The sequence below is a fragment of the Prenolepis imparis genome, unplaced genomic scaffold, assembly GCF_030444845.1.
Source record: "Prenolepis imparis isolate NDT839.2.m4 unplaced genomic scaffold, iyPreImpa1.0 SCAF_1, whole genome shotgun sequence".
Taxonomy (NCBI): Eukaryota; Metazoa; Arthropoda; class Insecta; order Hymenoptera; family Formicidae; genus Prenolepis; species Prenolepis imparis.
Genome location: NW_028141159.1, coordinates 4,290,320 through 4,316,747, shown reverse-complemented (window position 1 = coordinate 4,316,747; position 26,428 = coordinate 4,290,320). Strand labels below are relative to the sequence as shown.

General features: G+C 43.2%; 1 protein-coding gene and 1 long non-coding RNA gene across 8 annotated transcripts in view; one reads left to right on the top strand and one right to left on the bottom strand.

Annotated features, from left to right (window-relative positions):
* The window catches only part of Bi (T-box transcription factor bifid), a 265,203-nt gene extending 249,534 nt beyond the window's left edge, over positions 1–15,669 (bottom strand). For all 7 annotated transcript variants that reach the window (XM_083050107.1, XM_083050117.1, XM_083050122.1 and 4 more), the window contains exons 1-2: positions 13,588–15,669; positions 5,949–6,267 (exon numbers count right to left, since the gene is read on the bottom strand). In XM_083050107.1, coding sequence (XP_082906233.1) covers positions 5,949–6,267; positions 13,588–14,401 — 1,133 coding nt within the window. In that variant the 5' untranslated portion in view covers positions 14,402–15,669. The remainder of the gene's footprint in view (positions 1–5,948; positions 6,268–13,587) is intronic.
* The window catches only part of LOC145939490 (uncharacterized), a 342,686-nt gene that overhangs the window by 303,429 nt on the left and 12,829 nt on the right, over positions 1–26,428 (top strand). The window lies entirely within an intron of this gene.

Below are 26,428 nucleotides of genomic sequence, written 5' to 3'. Positions count from 1 at the left end.
ATTAGATATCATCGCTTTTAAAGAGCGTGACCTATAAAGAAAGAGAGAGTCCGACGAGTGTGTAAAAAGGCAAGGCGAGTTTAGACCGCCTTTTTGCGGACTGAAAGAACTGGACTATTCGCGTCCGAGGCCTCATCTTTTTCCTCGTCTCTCGCCTTCGAAATATATACAATAAAATCGAAATGTCGACTCGTTATGGTCGACTGTCAGTTTCAATTTTCCCGCACGAGAAGCTTCCTTATTAGCGTCACGCGAAGTTCGCGAGTCGATCGCGACGAAGCAAGCTGTTTTCACACCGAAACGGCAACGTGTACATATATGTTAATATTATTGATTATTGTAATTATTGTATTTTAAATTCAATGTATCGATTTTTTAAGAGTGCGTTAAATTTCACGCTACTTTGTCGTCATTAATTTATATTGATTAATTATATATTATTATTACGTAAATTATTCCCAAGAGAGAGAGAAGAAATAGCATACAAAATAATATTTTTTAAAAGAACTTTATCTTCTCATTTCTCGATATCAATATATAAAGATACTGAGCCACAAAAGTTTCTCACACTATTTATTGCGGCCACGATTAGCGTAAAAAGAAAAAAGATTTTTAACGCGCGTATACGAGTCGAGTGTAAAAGGTCGAAGCGACACACATACAAAAACAGCATAGAAGATGCTTCCGGTGACGGGGGGGAAGAAATAAGTGCTCTCTCTCTCGCTTCAAGGCACCCTCGTCTCTCGTTCGTGACGACCCGAAAGAAACGTCGATACACGGCGGAGGCTACACCGACACTTCTGCCACAATCGCGGCACGCACTTTCAAGGTTCGCACGCGCGTGCAAGCCTACTATACGGCTAATTATATTGAGCTCAGTTAACTGGCGACAAGCGCGCGCAACCCTGTACATGAAAGAGAGAGAAAGAGAGAGAAAGAGAGAAAAAGGGTATGCATTTGCGCTGAATGCAACGGAGAAGCTGCGTGCAAAACCTATCACGTCTGCGCGCGGCCGATAGAGAGATGGGGTGAACCCAATTGTTAAGCGAAAAAAAGGAAGAAGGATGAACGAGAGAGATGAGGGGAAAGTGCGTGGAGAAAGAGAGGGTGTACCTATATAAGCAGTAAGCAAGCCTCGATATCGAAACTTTGTTAGTTGTATCGCGTACTTTTAATATTGATATTTTAGATTAAACGCACCGCGCGGGATATTTCTCTCCATGCAATTATCCTAAGGCAATATTTCATAATTCATGCAAACTTGAGTTTATAGAGAGACATCATTGCACAGTTCTTCAGAGAGAGAGATTCAACGATTCGCGAAATAATAAAAATATTGAGCGAGAGTATATATAAGTACTTGTGTGTTTCATAAGATGTTTACAGTGGCATGAAACGACGGCTCGTGCCGACGTTGGCCAAGAGACTGAAAGTGACGGAGATGGATTCTGGTTAAGCCGATTACATAAGATTTCACGGGTCTCTTTCTTTCTCTTCTTTGACGCTTCGTTTGCTCCCGGAGTCGCTCTTATATTTGATTTAGAAATCAGACGAATTAAAGCTCTTACGCATATCTCTCGGCATCATTCGAGTCACTCCTCTTTAAGTCACGTTCCCCCTCCCTCTCCTTCAAAAAACCGCAGATTTCGCTAGATTTACGGATACGCGCCAAGGAATTTCGCGTGCGAAACACCGTTTTTAAAACCTGGCGCCCACGCAATTCCACATCGTCGTGAGCACGCGCACATATATGCGTGTGCGTGTGTGTACGTGAAAGCCGTGAATGGGAGGCTGGCAATTTGAAGGCAATCGGAGAAGGCGGCGGGGAGGCAATTTTGGGCCCAGGGGGCCCAGGGAGCCCGTTCCCTTCTCCCCTCTTCGGCTGGCGCTGACTCTCCGGCAATGAAACACGGGCTCGACGAAAATTTTCAGCCGAACCTCACGTCACTCTCTTCCTCGCCTCCCATCTTTTCGTTCTCTCTTTCTCGTTCGAACGGATTCGAGCTCCTCGGGCGCGCACCACACGACTCATTCGGGCAAGGGTTTGTGTATCGCAACGGGTCCGGGTAATATCTCGTTTAGAAAGATTACAGGTTCGAGAAGAGGCTGCCAATGTATAAAACAAACATCGTTAAGGCAGCCCTATACTTAAGATCCCCTTCCCCACACCCGTTTCCGGCCCCACCCCGCGCACCCTATCTGACATTACATGCTCGCTATTATATGCACATCTACGATGCTCTTGCGTCTCATTATCGGATATATGTATACGTATACGTGTGGGTTGGGTGTCGCGGAAACTGTCTCGGGGAAAAAAAAACCGGCAAATATAAATTCTCTGCGATATCATGGAGTTACGATAAATTAAGTTTTAACGAAATCTCATATCCCCATTTATCTTCATCCTTAACGAAAACTTTATCCTACTCTCTAGCGTGATATATATACTTAACACTGAAAGAAACCGTGTTCGATAATATTAATTTACCATTAAAAAATTTGCTAAATGTCAATGTCAAATTCCCTGCTGTATACTTCTCAATCTTTCCAGACAACCCTATACAAAGGTACATACGCCACATGGCGATGCTGCGGGCGAGAGACGGCGATGTTGTCGAGGGTGAGAGAACGGGAGACGTCTAGAGCGGATCACGCACGTGATCCAGAGTGTAGGAAACGCGGCTTTGCGTGTGGTGGCGCGAAACGCGCGTCAAACGCGTATACACCGCGTATTGAGACGTAGACCACCGGACGGGGTTCGACGGCGGGGTCCGATGGATGGGCCCGAGGCCCTACGGCATAATTTCCACGCGTATAATTATCGATGATCGGGGCCGTTAGCAGGGGCTCAACTCGGCGTTTCGCTGAAAGCCGATCGCGAGCGGGCGGATATTACGGGCCAAAACGGGGAAAGGAGGAGAGACAGATCGGTTGGACATGACGGTTATTATTTATCGATGAAGATTGATTTAGAGCGCGGCCAGTTTTCGAGATTGCGATCGATCGGCCGCGGCTACGCTTCGTGATTTCCGAGATCGATCGGTTACAGATTCTGATAAAAGCGCTAGTCTCTCGTTGCCGACTTTAGGATTCGTCCGTTTTATTATTATTAACCGTATATTCACTATTGTATATTAACGTCTTTACTTTTTATTATTTTTATATAGTTCCTGAAATTTTATCTTCAAAACGACAATTTATCTTTTAAATTTTTTGTGTGAAGATGATATTCGACTGAATTATAATATCGATTTTAACTTTCCAAAAGATATCTTGGTAAATTAGCGTAGTATCACTATAAATGCTAATGTTCTTCGTAAAGAGGTTCACGAGTAGCGTTATAGCGTATTGTTTATTATTGCATTTGAAATCAGCAACTTTGAATAAATTTCAAATGTAGAATAGCTGTCACATACAAGAAAAAAAGATAATTATTACAGCTCGATAACGTTCGATGGTTATGATGTGTGTCGGTGCGCGGTAATGAATTAATCATGTTGTCGGCACTTTTCAATCAGTCGTATGCCTTCCTGTATATATTCAACTTAATCGGTGCTGCAAATCGAGCCGCTAAATATCATGATCGATTATTTGTCATTCGTTAAAAGGCAGCGTGTATATTTTTCAAAGACGCTGCTGAGAGATCGCGAGATTACATATGCGATAAGCGCTACTTGTTCTATTGTAAGCTGTCTTGTTACATTAATAAAACCACCGATAAGTTGACTATAACAACAGAGAGCACGCGTAGCATAGAATATCCGATAATATCAACTCGCTTCAACTTTTTTTTTTTGCAAGATCTCTACACTCCCCTCGTTCCTCCAATTTAATTTTTCAGTAAGAGAAACTCGCGTGTTAATTTTTTTCTATTCATATATAAGAATATACTACATTACTAATTAGCGTATTAATAAATATCGATTCTCGCGGTTCAATAATCCCTTAAAGAAATCTTTATGTTTACCCTCGTCGCGGCTTTAATGATGCAAGTTGGAAGAGCAAAGGCGAGAAAAGCGTATTAATCGAAGATCGAAGGCAAAGAGAGCGAGAGAAAGATTTAATCCGGCCGATATTTCTCACGCGTACACACCAGCAAAAGGACGTAGCTGGTTCAAAGCGTAAATGCACGTATACGCACGCACACACGTGCACGCGAACGCGCGCTTTAGCACCTGTATATATCGCACATAAAATATGTAAGCGTATATGCTCACCCTTTCGTCGCGAGTACGCGCGTGCTCTATTCTCGGCTATTACAGTTTGCCGTAGTAGTCTCCATTGAAACCCGATATACTATGTCCGCTCGGCCTATCATCGCGGAAGAGCCGCGTTTCTTCGTTTCCATCTTTCTCCAGAGTTTGTACTCTCGCTCTCTCATACACCGCCTTCCACATCAAGCTTTTTATTCTTTCTCTCTCTCGCGTGCAACACGACGCGTATCCACTATCCGAGCGATCATGACTTCGCGGAATAAGGTGCGGCGATAGATAAGATTGCGCTTCGAAGAAAGAAGAAAAGGAAGGATAAAGAAGAAAGGATAAGAGGGATAAGAAAGAGTAATCGCGAGGGAGGGGAGCGAGAGAAGTTTCAATTGCTCGGCGACGAAGGGATCCGACGACTCTCTGTAGTGATATCTTTTTTACGACGGTACTGTGCTACACGTCATCGGAAAAGTGCCGCGCGATACTCTCTGCCCCTCTTCTCTGTCTCACTCGCTCTCGTTCTTTGCTCCGCCGCGCGCACCCCTTCCTTCGTGCACGTGCACAGGGATCGCGAGCGAGACGCGCGCAAACACGTGTGCGTTGCGTGCCCGATACACGAGCGCATACGACTCGCAATAACGAAAAGTAAGTTTCGTCGCGCGAGAGCATAGGCGGAAAAAAAAAACTGCTCGTAAGAGCAGCGACGCTTTCTTCTCTTGTATCCAGGAACAATTAGGGCAAACTGAATTTTTGATCGAGATGTGTATATCGATTTTAAGTCTCTCAATATGTTCATGTATGGCATACCTATATATTGTACGTGGAAGGATTATTTAAGATTTATCTCTCAATGACAAAATTTAGAGAGAGAATATCTATGTTTATAATGTGGAGTACCGAGAGAGAGGATTGAAAACTCTTTGCATTGTGTGCATCTAATGAATGTTATCCGATAAGTTCTTCGAGGCAACCCGCATGACATTTTTTTTCTCATGTTCATTTGGGCTATTATATTCGCTCAAGAGAGTTCTCAGTCATGGCTTTAATTCTCGCCATAAGATTCTGCCCTACGTATACATATATCTATAAGCTACATATGCAAAAATAAAATCTCACTTTAATGTAAAATTATATGTATATATTTTTTTTTAACTAATATTTGTTCTGTTAGTACTTTCGAACGTAGTTAAGAGAAATCTCTCATTAATCTAACTTCGGTTAAAAAAAGAAAGATTACTCGAATCCATTTCTTTCTTCGAACATATAATCACAAAAGACTTTTTTATAAAAAATTTTTTTGAAAAAAAAATTACCGATATAAACGTGAGAAACCATTATGCGCACGTTCTAGTTACGTTCTAACGCCTCCGGCAATTGATAGTAAAAATAAGTCTCCTCGTATCGCGGAGAAAAATGGTGGGAATTTTTACAAATTGGCAATTTAATACTAATTAACATAAACACGTTGCGTTTTATGTTATATTCATGCCGATGCATTCTGCAACTAAATCGTGAATTTTCGATAACGTGGCCGAGGCACATCGGTATACAGGAAACTTCAAAGTCCAAAGCTTCGACCCCGCTCGAGCGTCTATTAGATGTTACACATTTACATTATGCGCGCGTACGATGAAACTTGGTAGAACTGGCATCCTGATTGCTCTCTACTCTCAGGATCGTTCAATTAGCGACAAAGGATCGTAATCATGGTAATGATGCGCTGACGACGATATTGACACTTACCGGCCGCTCTTCGTAATGACCATTTCCGTTCCGAGTTTGTGGAATTTCTCCCAGAGCTCCTTGCCCTCGAGCGTGACTTTGGGATCGTCAACGACGCCGTCTTCCTCCGGATGATGAGGCGGTACGAGGGGATGATGCGGCGCCGTGAGGGCGTGATGCGTCGCCAGAGGATGCGGCGACGCGTGCAGCATCCCCGGCGGCAGCGGCGGCCTCAGGGACCTCATCGCGGGACCGCCGGGACCCTGATGATGATGTAACGCCGCCGCGGCCGCCGCCAGGACGGCGGCCTCTTCCGGCGTGTGCGGACCCAGACCTAGGCCTGAAATTTTCAAATGTCAAGTGTTCTGAGAATTTGTTTGAAAACGTCACAACTGTATATATTCTTTAAAAAAAATATATATATATATATTATTAAGATAAGATTACATATGAAAAATTAATGGAAGCGTTCGACAACTATATAGTTTTCGAGAGGATTAATTTAAACCATCGCGATATCGCGGGACCATATAATCACGGTAATCGAAAATTCGGTATCAGTTCGCTCACGACGGGCAACATCTGGTTCATCGCGGCTATTCCACATAAACGCAAGATGGGAGCTGTAATAATGATCCGGCGATCTACAGTGCAAGCCAAAGATCAGCGACGGATAGCAAGTAAAAGACAGCTGCCTAAAGTTTCGCGAGGGTGAATCACCTGGCAACTCGCAACTCGGTAGCAACCCCCGAAGGAAAGTTGCGGATTCTTCTCTCCACGCCACCCCCTCGACGGCCACCTTCTCTCTCTTTACCTGACCCTACTTCGAGTTAGGAACTTTATCGTCTTCCTCTTCTCCTTAAGCTGCTCCTGTCGCGAAGACTTAAGAAGGGCATCTTGAGCAAAACCGCGAACGATATCGCAAGTGGTTATAGACATTATACATCTCTTAAGCCGGAGAGATGTGTCGTTAAAAATAAATCTGATGCATCAGCAGGTCAACAGAGCAGTTTTTTTTAACTCTTATATCGGCGATTGAATTTATTATATCTCGCTCGGCAATCGATCGTTGTACATCGCGACTTCACGAATCCGATGATAAGGATTTTGCAAATAGAACAAAAGAGGATTTTTAACTATATTTAGAATTTAACTATATATATATGTATAAAAGTGTCTAGTCTAGTAAAGTCGCGAGTTATTGTTGTTTATCCTGTTAGCTTAATCGAGACTAAACTGCGAAAGAGGAAGGACGAGACGTTCTTAAATAATTCAAAATTAAGCGAGTGCATTAACGCGAGTGTATTTGCAAAACTGCGACGATTTCCCGGAAACGTGACGTTACGTATGGGATCGCACAAATATCAATAGTTTCTCGTTTCACACATTTTGTGTCAAAGAGCGCAGCTTGCTTACACGTATGTTGACAACGAAATTGCATTAGTCCGTTTAAATAATATCATACCGTTCGCTATATAATGTCAAGTTAGTGCGAATGATTAATGTAAATCACCGTCTATAAATGTTATGAGTAATGATGCAGTTAATGGTTAACGACACAGATACGGCTCCCGGTATTTTCCTTTCCTTTTCGATCAATTACCATCTCTGTAAACGGGAAAAAATGGAAAACCTGTTATACACACACGCGTAATGACTTTATGATTGTTGCCGCGGCAGAGATCTCTGTAGATCAATTCTTATCTCGATCACTGTTATCTTTACGGATTATTTTTCTTTTAATCTTATTCCTTTTTGCATGCATTAATTATTCCGTTGTCAGATGCATAAAGGAAAATATAATAGCCACTTTTCTCTTGTACTGTAATTTTTTTTTATCGTATTAGTTTTCTCGATGAAACTTTACGTCAGTTAAACTAATTCTTTATGTGCAACACTAGCAATTTTGATTTATCTTCGCTACCTAGCAATTTGATTTATCTTCAAAATTAATATGTAAAATGGATTTATCACGCGATGCTGTCTTACTTTCAAAACGATTGATAATAATAATTATTATAATTGTGCGCGCCTATAGCCTATTCGGTCTACGTTAAGTATAACATAATTAATATTTATTTGCTTCATTTAAAGAGTGTTTTGCGGAAGTTAGATATCTTTAGCATCAAGCATCATAATGAATCGAGAAATTGTCGGAAAGAAATATAGAAGGAGTTTAAAAATAAAAGCTCGCGTTTTTAACGTTTCAATTATTCTGTTAAATTATTACCTGTTCGTTTCATATAGGTTTTTTTATGCGACAATGTGCACACTCGCAGCAATACACTCATAAAGAAATTCGTTTTTTGCATTTGTTTATGTAAAGAGCTGCAGAGTCGCGCTAACAATATTTTAGCCGACGATCATATAATAGGCAAAAACAAAATGTATTATATAACATTTTTATAAATTGCCCTCACGACGACGTAACATATATCTCGAATTACACTCGTAACAATGATGTACGCGCGCGTTAAACATGTATTATTTTTTGCGGCGCAATAAAACGGCAAAAATGCAATAACATACAGCAGCTCCGGTTACGGTGGAAATCCGTTTTGACGTTTCTCGTCTGTATTGATATCACAGAACGCTGACGTTGAAGAGATATTTGCGAATCTGTCACACGCATCCGCGTTTTGATTAAAATTAAATTGTAATCGTAAGACGCGCATATATGTATGTATGCGAGATGAATAATTACGTATAAAGCATGGATGGAGAAATCTGTTTCCCCGTGCATTCGTATTTGTTGTTTGCATTAAACATAATGTATATTTGCGTTTGTGTAAAGACAGTGATGTGGATATAATACTAGAGTAAAGCTATGAGCACTAAGTCGATAATAATATACCGCGTGCTCTTGTAACAGATTTGCGAGAGACCGCTTATTTCAGACGCGATTTCTTATCGCGCGTGTGTTCCTTCATCTTTTTTCTTGACATTATTTAAAATATTTCAAAATATCGTTTCATCATTGTCTCAAAATATATTATGCAAGACGGTAGCATACGATTACGATTATGAATAATATAATACATTTCGTATTTTTGTCATAGACGAAAAAAAAACTGATATATCGGCGCGAAATATCGACGGGTTTTTTTTTTTTTTTTTACATATTTTTACGCATTAATGCATTCACGAAATTGCTAGATTCGCCAAAAATTTACTGTATTATCGAACAAAAAAAAAACGCTATCGAACTACTGTGACGTTTGGTATTTTGTTCGTTTATATCAAACACACATATGAGTCCCGGAATCCCGTCCGACGCGACCGAATCGAATTTTATCGGACACTTATACGCAGCGCATACTTGACGTATGTGTATTTCACAATTTTCCACATTCGAAAATGTCCGGCCTCAATATTATTTAACCGCGGCATTTTTTCAACGCGTTACATTTCTCGCGTGGATGTATAGTATACAGCGAAAAAAATTATCCGTCAAACCGAGCGGAATATAAAGCGGTTGTTTACAATAATGAACGCGATATATATATATATATCGCGAAAAAAAAATAAGTATCCGACGATATTATTTTAGATAAGTTACATATTAGTTTGCCCGTTACGCGCTGTTTACATAACGGTTTGTTTCTTATCAAAGTGGACGAAACTTTATTATGACGTAAAGGTTCCTGTCGAGATGGCGGCGTGGATTAAGTCGTCTCTTCTCTTCATTCAATTTCCATCTTCTTTCTTTCTTTTTTTTTTACCGATTTTTGTGTCGCTCCTCGACCGCGTCGGATTGCATATTCATTATATCGCCACGGTGTTTCCGCAGAGCGGAACATTCTTCCCTGCGCCGGATTTTCGTCAAACTCCATTTTTATTTTAATGAGAAGCGGAAACATTAATTAGCCCAAAGTGCGCAACCTTGGGATACGCATCTAACTTGCGACATACTTGACGAATTACTTATTATATTTGGTAAAAAAAAAAAGCTACCTCTCTGAGGCGATCTGGAACAGCTTATTTGAATTTTATACTCTTTGGAGAGAGTCCGGATTATCCGAATTATTCTTTAGCCCGATCTCTCGAAACAATCCCGCCGGCTCTGTTGCAGCTATGCGATTTTTAGCTTATTAATTATGCCCGACGTGAAACTTTGATCGCAAAGCGCTTTGTTGCGCGTTACAAATACACGGCGGCGAATTTAATAACTCGCTAACAAAGATTGCAAGGACCGCTATCGCGCAGCGAAAATACATTGCTTCATTGCCACCAATTTATCAACGTTTGCGCGCAGAGCCTATGCACTCTGTATTTCTCGCTCTCGCTTTCTTTGTGCAGAAATAATACATTATTGAAAATTATAAACAAACAACAATGTATAACACCGATAAAGTGCGCGGAGCGCGAATTTTCGATTTATCGAGTGCGATTTCGCGCCGCATAATACTTTAATACAATTGCTAACAGCAAGACACAACAATGCCGCACATTTAATCGCGTTTACGATCGCGTCCGAATTTCCATCGTTCTCTACGATTTTGCCGTTACTCGTGCACACATACATATGACTTTTTTTACACTTAACTAAAATGTATATGTATAGACAGATCACACAAAGTGCTCTCGCAGCTGTCTGCGAATGAAATTATTTTACATTTCAGCAAAGGGGAGGCTAAAATTAATTTAGACGCGGACCGATTCGCTCGATTTCGATTCCTCATTTTTAGGATCCTATTCGAAAGTCGATCGAATAGGTCGATAAGGCATTTCCATTTCACGTGTAAATTATCGCCGACAGACATAAAACGCTCGGGTCCGAATCCGCTCTTTACGTTTCTCTCGCACTGGTTTCTTTTCTCTGTCTCCCTCCCTTTCTCTCGCTAGAGTAAACGAGTTACGCGCGCACGTACACGTGACTACACGCTCCGAATTTCGAATGCAAGGAACGTTGGGCATGCCCTTGGCAAGATTAATCATCACTATCTTATGGTCAGTTGGCCGCGAGCCCGATTAGAAAAGAGGAAGAGGACGTCCTGTCAAAAAATGACGGCGAAGAAGAACAATAGCAATGACAGATATCTCTCGTCTCCGACTCAATCGCGAATGAACCTCGCGAGAGCATCGCCGACGCAAATCATTCGCATCATCGCGTCGCGACAGCAAATATAAAGTTGGAAACACAAAACAATATATATATATCTCTCTCTTTTAATTTTAACCATGCTCGTTAATCGAACATTTTTTGCGGAATTAGAGAGAAAATATTCATATAAAACATAACACATTTATATGTTTCAATTTAACAATAAACGTTTTTTATATTATTCAACCTTTTCTAAAAAAAAAAATGAATAAATAAAATAAAATAAATAAAATAAAAAAATCCAACGTGTGTAATATATTCAATCGTGTAAAATGCGTTATTGTAAGTAAAAGGGCTGTGTTTGCCCGCAGAGAAGACCGTCTAGCGAGGTTTACCGTTGTCGTGTGTCTACCGACGTCGGGAATTAATTCATCATTTAGCCTAACGAAGGGAATAACTAGTTGTAGCGGATGAGGTGGACGCGCGTAATAATGCGATGTCAGATAAGACGACGAGCGATGAGCGCGTTGTCGGCTCTGGAAATCGTTCTTCCGATTCTTCTTCTTTCTTTTTTTTTCCACACACCTGGCACGACATTTGCACAGACGGCACATCGCATCCCCGGCTATTATCGCTGCCACAAAGTAAAACGCGAATGATACCTTTCGCGACAAGTTTCTTTTTTTTTAATCCTGCATGTCATGTTACTTACTTTGCACCGAACGAGATCGAAAGCTTGACATTTTTTTTCTCGTACCGAGATAATTCCGGAAAGTTATCAAAGTCTCGCCTCAACTTTTAACCCGCGTATTTATCGCGCGTCGCCTTTTTCCGAATTATCCTACACTTGCATTTATGCACTTTGCGAGGAACCGGAGTCCGTTTCACTACGTTCACTACGTTCGCATCGGCCTGCTCATTTAACGTCGGAGATATGCCAGATCGATTACATTATCGGTGCCTAAGTCATAATATATCGCTGACATATACCGAGTGCATTTTTCTCCCATCCGCTTTAGAGTCGCGCCGCATTCCCAATGTTATCGTCGTTCGTTCGCGCTATTGTCTGATCATTGATCGGGTATACGATCCGTAATATTTTTTTCACGTCAGTTCGCGGATATCGACACGATTCGCGTTCTCGCGAGAGCGAGAAAATCTTCCAGAGGCTAAAGAAATCTATCGCGCTATATACCTTACCGAAGACAAAGGTTCAGTTGGCGTTTCTACTCAAGATTGCAGAAAGAAGTCGAGGAATAAATAAATAAATCTATCCGAGCAATTGAGTTAATCGCGCTCGATGTATGTGAATATTTAGCGCACGTCTCTTTCGGATTATACTTTTTCGATGAAAAAAATATATCACGATATATAATTTGTAGAAAATTATATTTTTGTTTTCAGAATTCATGTTGATAAACACGCGTTCGCGGAAAGAATATCTATTCGCTTTCTCTCTCTTTCTCTCTATCTCTGCCAAACTATTCTCGGAATATTTCCATTTCTCGAAGATGAATCCTCTCGTCGCGGATCGCGACGATACATCCGAAAAAACAACACAACAGATAGGCCGACGTTGCGACATTGGCGACGCTTTCCCCGACGTGTTCGGGGGCAAACAAACGTTATTGAGAAAACAATTAGCGGCCGATTGATCGCGCGCCATCAAAACGTCGCGACGTTGGCGCTAATCTTTATAATGGCACCGAACGAGACTCTCCGACAAACAAGGTAATAAATTCTCTAATTAGCGGCATTTAATATCAATAGGGCCGCCCCGGTCGGGCTTTATCGGTCGCGCGAATTAACAACAATGGCCGCGAGAGAGATCCGAGGAGACGCGCGTAATTATTGCGCAGCAATGTCGCGGAGGGAGAAGAGAGGAAAATGCGAAACTCTGTCCTCTCCGTCATCCTCCTCTTTTATAAACGCGCGATATTTCATTCTCTCCTTCCTGGCGTGCAGCACAACACGCTTTGACGTTACGCGCCAGGGCCGAGCAGGATGTTGCGTAAGACGCGCGACGAAACGGCGGCCCGACATGAGTGACAAACGAGAGACTTCCAGTTATGCGTTGCAAACGTGTCCCTCCGAAAAAAACGAGCGTACTTTCGAGGATGACGACAATGGCATCGCGCCATGCCGAGATTATTACGTCGGTTTTCGGTTTGTAACTCGCGGATTTTTCATCAGCAGAATACATGGAACACTTATTATTGCGCCTAACAATCGTCTTTGAGTATAGTTTGTCTCCCGTTTAACGGCAAGGAAACAACGAAACGACTAAAGACAGATTCGATTCTCGCGCTAAAGGAAAACGATACGCGTCTTGTAAAAACAACTGGGGAGAGTATATGAATGCTTCGGTATAAAACAAGAGTCAATTAATCGGCCGCCTAATGTACTCTCGCCTAAATAAGCACCGACGGCGTTTTTCTAGCACGCAACAAGTTTACGGCTCGTAAAATTTACTCTCTCACGTCGGCGTATCAATTAACCGCGAGAGCACTTTGGACGACAAAGACACAGACAAATGGGACAAATTCAAATCATGATCGTTCACGCACACACATACGCAGAAAAGTCCACTATTAGCAAAGAAAAGGCGCTGCTCACCTGGCGGCGTGAGGGCGTGCGGATTGAGATGCGGATGATGATGCGCGCCGCCGAGTATCCCCTTGCTCTGGAGATGATGGGCCGCTGCCGCGGCCGCGGCGGCCGCCGTAGGACCCGGGGAGCTGGTGGGCGGTAGATGAGGATTGTAGAAACCCGCCGCCGCCAGGGCGGCAGCGCTGAAGTAGCTCGCGGCCGCCACGGCCGAGGACGGGTGCGAAAAGTCGCGGTGGCCGCTCGCGGGCAAGGGCGGCGGCGTTTCCGGAGCCGCGGCGGGACTTCCGGGTCCGCCGGGTGGCGGGGACGCGCTGCTCTGGGACGACGAGCCGCCCAGGATACCGGGCGGATGGGTGCTCGCCGCGGTGAGCAGCGAGGAGACGCTAAAGTCCGTCGGCCTCGGTGCCGCCGGTGCCGGCAGGTGTCCGGTGCCGGCACCGATGTGGCCGTTCGGGTTGCTGGCGGACGGCGTGCCGCCGGCGATCGCGCTTGCGAAGGGCGAGTGCTGATTGAGAGCCGTCGCTGACGCGGGATACGCCATCCCAGGCCCCCCAGCCTCGGCCCGCGGCCCCGTGTTCGCGCCCTCGACCACGTTAGCCTCCAATTCTATGCCACCGAGCGGTCTACGTCGTTGCTGGCCTACGCCGTCGACGTCCTTCTTGGAGGAATCGCCGCCGTCGTCGTCGTCGTCGTCGTCGTCGTCTTCCTCCTCCTCCACCACCACCTCCTTTTCGGGCCGTGATCGCTGCTGCAGCGCGGAGGGTTGCGGAGTGCTGGCGCAGTGGGTACCCCTGCACGCCGTGTCTTGTTCGAATCTCATCGAGACGGGCGGGTGTGCCGAGTCGCGCGAGATTCCTCTTCGAGTGACTCAAACTGCCTGCTTCGAGATGCTGCTCGCGCGACGATTCTCTCTCTTTCTCTCTTTGTCTCTCTGTCTTTTTGAGTCTTTCGTCGCTTCGCGCGAGCCGCTCACAACCCGACGGACCTGCTCTCTGCCGAGCTCTCTGTCTGATCCTGATCGTTCAACGATCGCGCTCGTTTCTCCTCATATTCGCACGCGCGCGCGCACACACACATACACACACGCACGCACGAGTTTTCGACAGAGTCGTGGCTCACAATCGTGAATCGCGATTCTCGGAACGCCCGCGTTCTTCTTCCGCGCGAATTTCCAGCCGCGGGAAATCGCTGCCGACGATCGTCGTCTCGCTGGCTATCGCCGAAAATCGTCTGGTCGACATCTTACGACTCGATCCTGCCGGCGGAATCGCGTGTCCGACGCTTCGGCCGAGCCTTCCCCGTGGCGCAAAGTATCTGACTTTTGACGTAGGACTCGCGAAGAGTCGCGAAACGAGGACGAATAGGATTGTATATGTACACTGACACTCGCGGGCGAACGTCTACGGTGACGCCGCGTGGTAGATTTTCAGTATTAGAGTCACTCCCATCGTCGAGACACACTAGCCACGCGTCATCCCAAGCGCAAATCCGATGTTCACTGATCACTGACGTACTCGGTCACCTCGACTCGTTCGCAAAGTTCCTTCTCGCGTAACTCTCTTTCTCTCTCAAACACTGTTACAAGTTTTAGACACCCGCCGACCGTCCGACGGGCCTTCGCGATTGAATTGACGGAAGGACAGTTTCAAGGCTCCTTCACATGCCGGTTGACACACGCGCACGCGACGCAAGGAGCGCGAGAATGAGGATGATGACGATGATGACGATAAAGGGAAGAAACGGAGAGCTCGTCTTATCACCGGGTCTGACGACGAGGTTCGGTCGAGGCCGAAGAGCCGGACGAAAGGTGTTACTTGGGTGGCGCCGCGATGGTCACTGAGCAGCGCTAGGATTGACACCTACTCTGGGGGCTCACCCCCACACCTCCCGCGGAGGTGTTGGTGTGCTAAAGTCCCCGTCCGGATTCAGGGCGGTGGTGTACGCGGCGCGGCCGCGCGTATATAGGTACGGGTGGTCCACGGCACCGTGTGCGTGCGATATACGCGCGTGTATATACGGGAACCCGCGTTGTGCCTGCGCCGCGGAACGGACGCGGGAGGCGTGAATGCTGGAGGGCAGCGACGCGAAGACTGAGATCGTGCGGGGGCTCCTCCTCCCTTCCCCTACGACCGTCTACGTTGCGGAAGTGGGGGAACCGGCTTTTCCCCGACTGTCGGACTGTCGGCGGCGGCGGCGGCGGCAGCGGCAGCTACAGAGCGGCGGATGCGGCGCGACGAAGGAGAGGGGACCGCGGAAACCTTCTCCCTACTCTCTTCGGTCGGGTGATAATGAGCGCTCGTAGTCCGGATTGGCGTTCCGGCGCCAATCCGAGCGGCGTTGGACCCGACGCCTTTCTCGACGCTACTCGAGCCCAGGGTCCGGGTCGTCTCGCTCGCGCCTTCGCCTCGTCCTATCTCCTCTCCGTCGGACTTATCCCCTCCGTTTCGAGCGACGCGCACACAAGCTCGCGTCGCTCCACGGCCGTCGATGTGAACCTGGTACGCTCCCACCACGGCGGTTCTTCAGGGTGTTAACCGCGAGTACGCCCATTAACACCACCCCGCGTCACTGCCTTCCAACGAGGGCGGGGGCCATGGGGTACGACGAGAGGGGAAGCGCGCGATCGACGTCGCCAAGTGTCGTTAGTGGGGCAGGTGGGGCTCCCTCGGATCTTCGCCGGCTCTGAACGTTAACGCTCTCACGTTTGACGCGAGAGAATTTTCGCGTCTGAGTTGCCACGTCGCTCGACACCTTCGTGTGTTTCGCGAAAAACATTATTAACTCTTACCGATCGCATCGCAACGATTGACGACTTTTTGATGTATATACATATATGTAGTCATCATGGTTATAAATATTTATGTAGCAAATCAATGGTAATCAATGAGGATAATTATTTTCCTTTTTCTTGTACAGGAAAGAGAAAGAATAAATAAAAGATATAGAATAAAAACGTTTGCTCATCATTTGCATAATTTTCAATAAAATAATTTCATATATAAAAGTAGGATGTAGTTTTTTAATTATGTATTGAACTATCCAGATTAATTATTTTGAAACATTACGATACATACGATAACATGATTATCATAATATTATATATATATATATATATATATATATATATATGTATGTATACAGATATGTAAAATACGAGTACTATATCTTATTATTTTAAAGAATCAATGAAAGATATCAACTGCATCGATACTTGATATGATAAAAATACAAATGTCATAGAGAAATATGTTTGAAAAAGCCGCAGAATAAAATATTATATAGTTTATTTAACAGATGTATACTAAAGTACCAAAATACCAAAGTAAATATATGGATTATATCATTTTTATATTTGAAATCATCTTTTTCATAAACTCTACGCAAGTATAAGCAAAAAGATTTGTTGTATTACGTATACTTGTTTTTGTTTCTTGAGAAAAATTATCTTGCATATACGTGTGTGTATCTATATATCGCGCGACTTATTCAATTTTATTATTATTAAATAAAGTTTCAATTTTTTTATATCAATGTCAATAATAAAATATACATCTCGATCAATTTCACATAAACGTATCTTAGCCAATGACGTTACAACGTCTTACCTTCTTGCCCTTTATCGCGTAATTCCGAAGCCGCAAAGCTGTGAAAATGTTCGTCCGAGCGAATCAGGATGCGCAAAATTATACAACTCATTTCTACGAAAAAATCCGAGAGAGTCTGGTGAAAAAGTTTTAAACCCGAAAATATAAAATCTCTTTCCTATATATACATACGTATTTTTTTCTTTTTCGCAACGAGTGTACTTTATCATCGCTGTAATGCAACGCAATTGGCTGCGTCGAGAATTCAGCGAGTTTTCCGCGAAATGCCGCGAGAGAGTGAGAAGTTTTCGAGAGCCGTGCCAAAATTCGCACGGCACAGCGTCACTTGGTTCTCACTCCCCGAGTCTCGCGCTCCGTCCTCGTCGCTCGCGCTCACGTGCTGCAGTCTCGTGTCGAACACGACGGCGGCGGCGACGGACGGAGGAGAAAGGCGATAGCCACACCCTCCCGATGTCCCTACTGTTGCCGGCGATCGCCACCGCGATGGATCACGTGATCCAGAGAGCCAGGTTCCCCTCTCACGCTCTACGTCGCCGTCGTCCACGTCCACGTAGCTCTAGCTGCGCTCCCTCTCATCTCTCTCATCTCTTGCGGGTGCCGCCCCTCACCCTTTCCTCTCTCCCAGGACGAAATTTCTCTCCCGCTTTTTCTCCGCCGCATGAAACGCGCTCGCGACGCTCGTCCTTCGCGCCGTAGAGTGTTACTGAGACGCCCAGAGCATCACAGTGTTGCCAAATCCGCGAAGAGAGCTTTTCTATACTGGACCGGAATTATATACCCCAGAATCACATTATTCGGGAGCGTCGTAAAGAGCGAGCGTCACGCTGAGACCGTCGATCGGACTCGTTCTTTTGTTGGCCGGGAGCGAAATTCAGTCTCTCTCTTTCTCTCTCTATACCGGGCTATGATCCGGTTTAATCGTAATTATATGGAAAGAGAAACGAGAGGATTAAACGTCTGGAACAAAGGGGCGGGACATGTTGCTTCATTATTTATTGCTTCTGCGGTGAATTATTGGCAATGTGCACCTTGTGTGCCGCTGTACTTTTTTGTAAACTCAATTTCTCTGATTTACGTCACAACAGGAAAATAATAGCGCTTGAGAATTTTCTTCGATTTTTGTCTCGATCTTGTTTAAAACTTACGATATTGAATTATGAGAGAGAGGAATCGTAATATAAATAGTTTTCCGATATTTTAAAGAAAAAAGAGAAAGAGAGAGAGAAAATGCAATACAAATTAATTTCTTTAATATGCAATTGATTAATATACGTTATGTATACAAAAAATTCCCGAATTAATTTTTAACTTTGTAATATACATATATGTAACACACATAAACACCCGCACATTTTACATATATATTTATAAATTTCATTTAGCTTGTTTATATTGGAGTTTAAGATTTCAATATCATATCTTTTAAAGTAAAAGATTAGACTTTAGTGGTCGAGAGTCATTCATGCAACAATCATCGACACAGCATGTACATCTGATAGCCTATTTCTCATGCCCTCACCTTATCGCAGCTCCCATTTGTTTTCATTTCGCTAAATTGTCGGATATATTCGCCGTGGATAACCCATTCTACTTTTTCTCATTCTATTTTCTCTCTCTTTCTCTCTCTCGTTCCTTGACCGACCTGAGAAAAACGTATCAGCGACGATCGATGCCACTATACGTTAGCTATCCGATAGAGGCAGTCGAACGTAAAGGAAACGAAAGAAAGGAAGAAATATAAAGCGAAAGGCGAGAGAAAGAGAATCCAAAAATCCTACTACGGGTACACATGTATATATACCGCGAGAAACCCATAGCAAGAGAAAAAGAAGCTTGGTCGCCTCTTCGCGTGTCCGAGACGACGTCGTAGCGAGCGGCTGAGGCTGAGGCTGAGGCAAGAGCAAAGTTTGTCCTCGTCGGCAGGGAGAAGATAGCGGTGCGAGACAGAAGAAAAAGAGACACGCAGAAAGAAGGGAAAAAAAAATCCACAGCCACCGAGCGGAAAACGCCGGGGTACTACACGGAACCAGCACAGAGAAGGGGGAGGGCGAGGAGGGGGGAATAATCGCGAGATAGATAGAAAGCGACGACGTGGGCGAGAGAAAGAGAGAGGTGGTCATAATCGCGCAGACCGCGTCATAATCCGCGACGAAAAACATTTGACGAGCGCACCGGGCTGGTAAAGGGGCAACTCGTTTTGGGCGTAGCTCGCTCTGACGCCGCCTACGTATCTCGAGCTCACCCCTCCGTCGGCGCGTTTGTACTAGGGGTGGTGGTACGTTTCTCAGCGTGAAATGCGCGGAATCGCGCCGCACGGCGTGGGGAACGAACGAGAAGAGGGGGTCCGCGAGACGAGGACGGAGACTCGCGCGGCATTCATCCCGCGACCACGATCAGAGCAAGACGAAAGACAGAATGCATACAACGAGATGAACTTGGTGCGCGCGCGCATGTTGGTCCAGTCGCACAGTACACGAGTTTTTTTTTTTTTTTTCGACGCATACGCGATAGTCCTGCCGGTTGGCCACGACGTGGAGATCGGAGCTGAAGGGTTTTACGCGAACAAACTCTGGACACGTCGTTCCTTATGCCTATATCCGCTCCCGGGAGCGCATAGAGTGTGGACATCCCGCATATGGACCGCGGATTCTGCCTGACAATTACGTCGAGTCCCTACAGCGCGATTTATTGTTAGATCTCGCAAGATGCATCGATATCACGGAACGGTTGAATCTGTATGGTTCTGGCCTTAAACGGAAAGAAAGAGAGAGGGAGAGAATTAATATCAAATTACAGTTGATTTTCTCACAGTTGATCCCGAAAACAGTGTGCAGTTCAATGAGAGTATAAAGCATGAAATCTTAATACATTTATAAAATTTGTCACGTCTGATTAAATTTGATTCTTTAAGTTTTAATTTTGATTTTTACGATTAAATTGTATCAATCTTCTATAGTGTTAAAAATATTGGCAATGATAATTTAACATTGAATTATACTGTTTCGATCGTTGGTAAAATAATAGCCGAGAAACAATTAATCGAGACACATAGAAAGAAAAAAAATAAACCATTGGCTGCATTAAATAAATATCTTATGTGTGCACACATGTTTCATTGTGATATTTTCATATACGCCAAAGGAGCACATATGAACGATAAAAATATAATATAATAGTTTTATGGAATTGTTCTGCAAAACTAGAATAAAACACGCAGACTTTTGTCCAGGGCAGTTTGTTGCACAAACTTGGGAGATGGTCATATAAATATTTTTTCATTTAAAATAAAATTCTTGATAGTAAAATACAGTTGAGAAAAATTTATATTTGTAGAATTTGTGATATCTAAATATATAGAGGCAAGGTACACAAAAAATGTTTAGACGTGTATGACAAATATTTCAAAAATATACGATGATAACTATGGAATCGTAGCTATATAGAATTATCGCGTTTTAAAAAAGAATAGAAATAAAAATATTACGTGACGAGAGAGTTTCTAACAATAGGCCACAAATGTGTCCATCGCACACATTGTTTCCAAGCACGTTCCATTAAAATGAAATAAACTTTTCGCTCCGGGGGCGATAATGTTACTACCAAATTATGTCTTCGATCGCGTTTTGTTCCGCCCATATAGGAAGTGGACAGTGCGCGTATGCAGTGCGTCCGGTCTTTGAAACGCTACCGTTGATAGTGCCAATAACTCGCATATAATTAATGATGCCTACCAACCACACACACACACATACACACTGTTCGCAAGAGCACGCCGCATCGATATAGACCATTTGTTCCTCCCCCTTTCCCTTCTCCACCTGATGCGGTAAACCATCGCATACGCGTAGTCGCATTAGTTAACCACAGTGGCTGCGAAATTCTGGAAACCGTTGAGCTGCATACGAGGGACGAACCGTTAGAATTTGCATGCGAGAAAAAATGCATCGACTTTGAAAAATTCCAAACGCAAGGATTTAATAAACGCGCGAGTATAAGAATAACGTTGAAATGCAACCAATGACAGACATTAGCAGAGTATTATAATTCGACATTATAAATATTCATTTAATATCCTTTATACCCGCAACTACAAGACCCATATTGATATGATTGCGAATGTCAATTTTATGTTGAATTTATTCTTATATATACATATAAAAGTAATAATTCTTCAACCTCTCGGATGATTTAAAAACTTGTTCCGTGTAAATGCCGCGAAATCATTCATAATAACTCTTATCTCCTTCTTAAATTATCTCCTACAACCGGATATCGTGTTCCCCGACGCCTTTTATTTCGCTAAAGAGCGTTTCGACAAACTGGATACGGCAAGATGAATTTCCCTCCTCGACGTTTCGCACAGAGATTCCAGACAGATAGAGCACACCGAGCCGCTATATGTATATCGGCGCGCAGCCTATAAATCTTCTCGGCCCATAAACAAAGCTTTTGAACGCGAAAGGTCGTTGCAGCATGTGCGTGACGTCTCGTCGGTTCGCTCTCTTCGCGAGTAACTCGCGAGAGAAAGAGACAAGTGGGTGGGGGAGAATAACTCGCACAGCAGGGTGACGAAGACAGGGGCGGGGTGGAAAGCTCTGACGGCTGAATTTAACGCCAAAATCATCAAGTCGCAGCTTGCTTCTTCGCGGGAAGAGGCACCAATTTTGTGACTTGGTCTTCTCGTCTTGCGACTTTGTTTCTCTACTCGAACGTCATATCTTACTACACGTGTTTTCTTTTCCAAGATTTCAACGACGCCATATATAAAGATTGCCGTATAATCTACTATCTCCACCTTAGATTACCCATGAAGCATCATTCATAGACATATAATATAGAATCAATTTATTTGATATATTTATGTCTCTCTTCGCGCGCGTAAAGCATTTATACAAGTATAATATTACTACCATAATGAGACAGGTGTGTGCAAGAACCAGAAAGTGGAAAGAAACGGATTTTCAAGTGGCCGTAAAAGGAGTGCGATTTCCTTGCAGCACGAGAGGATCGGACGATTACGGACTCACTTTGAGTGACTCGTTTGCGCTGAAGAATCGACAAAGACACTAATGAAGGTTGCGTGATACGGCGGATCGCCAGTAATCTTGCGCATCAAAGTCGCGACGAGCGTGAACGACGCGTATCGTCACCGTCTCTTTGAACGTGCTCTCGGCAACTTTTCCTCCAAGAATCTGGTACGGCGAGATAGAAGAGGCTTAGCAACGCCTCGCCCGAATAAACCGCGCGAGCAACGACAAACCAATTAAGCATTTTAATAGGGACGGGGTTACCCCGCGTTTCTGTGACAGTAGATCAGATAAAACAATCGGGAGGGCAAACATTCCGTTCCGCTATTGTTGTTCCGTCCTCGCTGGTGGCAAAAGCCGCGTCGCCTCGGGGCGATCGTCGTCGACGAGAGAAGGGACGGAGAAGAGACGACGAGACGGTTGCGGTATCAGTGATAGTTCAAGAGTGTGGAAAGACAGTGAAAATTCTCGACGTCACTCCAGCGCGCCACGGGCGTGTAAATTTGCACGGATCGATTCCGGGGTGGAGAAACAAAGAGGGAGGCAGAGGAGCGAATAATAGAATGAGAGGGGAAATAAAGACAGAGAGGGAGGATCATCCGCCGGTCGAGAGAAAACGCGGGAGCGCGAGAAGAGAGAGAGAGAGAGAGAGTCGAGTACCTAACCGACGTGGCAACGAAACGCCCGGAACAAACAACAAACAAGCAAACAAAAACCGGCATCCGCCGGTCTCCACGGCGCCTGTCCGCGTGAGACGTCACGATTTTCGAATTCTCCGACCTGTCCGATATCGCCGCTATACGTTGCGGACGTGAAAAGCAAAAAGAAGGGACGTCAATTACACGCGTTACATTTCTTAATCTCCGATATCGGGTGATCGACTTCGTGTGCAACGCGGGAATATTCGTATGCAGGCTTTATTATGTAACAGTCGGTGTAAAATCGGCACTCTATTTGATTTAGTAGCATTTTGTATAATATTTGATATTTAATGATACAATATTATAATTTAATGATATAATAGTTTTAATCTAATGTGTTTATATTAGTTTTCACATGTTTTCACATGTTTTAAGCTTATCCAATATCAATTGTTTATTGGGCATTTCTGACTCCGCGGAAATGAAGTGATTTCTATCTTTATTTCTATTTCTTAATGTTGTAGCGTTAATAATACGCAATCGCAAACGCATGAAAATTAAATCAGAATAATAGATATACAATTATTTCGTTAACACGTGACGACAAATAGGTCGATAGACCTGAATAACAAATCGAGGGTGAGGAGTGTCGAGCTCTCGATAGGATATCGTCGATCCATCGACATGTTTAGCAGATTTTGGGGTGGAAGAAGCTAGAGAGATCAGGACTCTCGTTGGACGAACCCCGACGTTTACCAACGTAATCCGCAGCGATCGTAGCGGATCTGAAGAACGGGAAAGCCAAAAGCAGGAGGGTGGTGCTCGATCGAGTGGTTTGACAGGGGTAGTTTAGTCCGAGATATATATATATTTCTAATACTATTAGCCGGTGTTCCGTTACACAACGACAGATGGACGGGCAAGAAGATATATACGCTCTGTTTGGATTTCGGTGTTAGAGGGTGCAGCTGCGCGAGTGTGCGTTACCCTGTTTGTGTGCCCCGACATCAATTGATAGTTTTGGTAAACGAGAATCCACAATAGGCCTCGTTCCGCTTTGCAGGGAGGCTCGCGTCTTCGTTCGAGAGAACATTCATTTTCTTCGTAATGCGATTTTCAGACCTCGCAATTCCTCGATTCTACGACGGAGAGCTAAACTCGAGTAAATCAAAATCCCCTGTGAGTGATATCTTAAAGTGATATCTTTGACATTTTTGAAAGATTCAAGCAAGCGTGTGTATCATTTTAAATTTAATTGAAATTTACGCAAACTTTAATTGTGTGTATGTATGTATGTATAACATGGAAGACTTGAAAATGACGTGAGAAAATAGATTGCTCGTAAAATAATTTCCTAGTGGAAAGTAGATAATGAAATCATTATCACACTTGGATGGAAACGCGAAAGCGTAACGAATAGATAACCGCGACTATCCATCTGCTAATCGCGCGCGTACCTCGGAGCTTCGCTGTAATTAGATAATTAATACTCGCCTCGTGCGGCTCAAGATATATCCAATAGATTGCAGCGAAATTAACACAACAGATGTTGCGTAACCGTCGCCGGATCTCGGCAACGAATTATCGATTCGCGGCCCACGTAGCTGCGAGCGACGATTGTTCTACTCGAAATTCACTTCCGATAACACGGAGACTCGATTGTGTTTCCGGGAGTCAACTTCGCGCGCCACTGATTGAATTATCGGGCATGCAGTTGATTGAATTCGCCGTAGGTGTACTGCCCGCGCAATGAAACCCATTTAACTCATCGTCCAAGTAACTATTTAAACCAACCAATTAGATATGCCCTCTATTCTGATAAGAGCGTACTCTTTGTCAATTTCTATTATCACGTTCGCGAGTTAATCATACGCTAAGATAATTTACGTTTTCTTAAGCAAAAACTTGGAACCAACTAACTTTAACTACCTATAAAATTTACGATCTCTCTGGCTTTGTTTTGGTTTACTGCAAACTCTAATTAATTGTTACAACCGTTTCTCGTAAGAAAGAAACGGTATAAGAAAAACTAATCAAAGTTTGATAACTATTTATAAATATCTTATCTAATAGATTTTCGCATTTAATTCTCATCTCAAAATTTAAAATTTGTGCTATTGGACAGGTGATAATTTACTAAATTGTAAAGAATATTAGTGATTACGGAATTTTTAAATAATTTAATTTTTAAATAATTTAAATAATTTTCTAATTGTGCGTGATGTAAAAAAAAAAATACAACGAGGCCTCGATTTGTTTAACCTGCGTAAGAGTCCCATGATTGACAGAACTTTGAGGGTTAACAATAAAAACAGCGATGCGAACATCTATGACGAATCATATGCATAATGTCATTAAGTATTACTAGCTTGAGATCTTAAAATAGATGTGAGCTTCAGAGTATCGGTATATATATCTAGAAATAACATATCGATTGAACATGAATGGTACTCGCAACAAAACGTAATATATATTAAAAGCGAGCAGTGATATATTGCTATTATAAAATCGAAAAAGATTATACCATAATTGGATTATATAACTCAAAAGGATTAAATCATTAAAGCTATTATATCATAGACTTGCAAATTTTGCGTTTGTTATAAACTACTCTCTAGAACTAAAATTAGCGAAAATGTAATTAAAGCAGTAAAAACACATTTTGCCTTTCCGTTTTATGTTTATGATTATGATAGTAAAATTTCATAACTAGTATATATATTGCAGTTCTCTTAAGATATATTAAACTCACAAACAATGAACTAGACTCTTGAGATTATACACAAATATCATCAATCATCACACATTCTTTTAATATAATATATATTATTAAATTGATCTCATATGTATAATATTATACTATTTTTATTATTCTTATAATTGAAATCACTGCTTATCAATGATAACATACTAATTTAATTTAAAAGAGAGTATTTTAAATTCTACTTTAAATTACTTTAAATGCAATTATCGTATAATTATTATATTGATAAATTGACGTTCTCTCTCTATTCGAAGACATCAGATCTTCAGATTATTTAAAGGATCATTATATACGTAAAAACGTTATTTCTCTTGGACATTTCGTTACTAATACCATTCATCCACCATGTATAGAAAAAAGTCCGATGTACATGATCGTCCTCCGTCGTAGGTTTACGCGTTGTAATTCAAATTCAAAGAGATGCCAACGCCGCACGAAGAATACACATATAATATGATTGTCATTTTATCGACTTGACTTTTATTTAGAAACTGATTACCTATGCAAGAAAGCTATAGTTTTCCGGCGACAACTTTGTTATTCACCCTTCGGTACTCTCTCGGTACTGTCATCGCGCGTTTTGTCCGGTGCCGTGCATCGGGGAAACGGCGGGATAATTTTGCTGCCGAGAAAAATCCGCCATGGAAACACCGATTCATTATTAAAGAAAATAATAACCCGATATTTATGGAGAAAACATCGCGACGCGTGCGATCCTTCTACGCGCGCGATCGATGGCGACTACGAGTGGCACATAGGGTTACTCTCCCGTGTGTTGCCAAACAAAACTTTCCAATGTTTATCAACAGT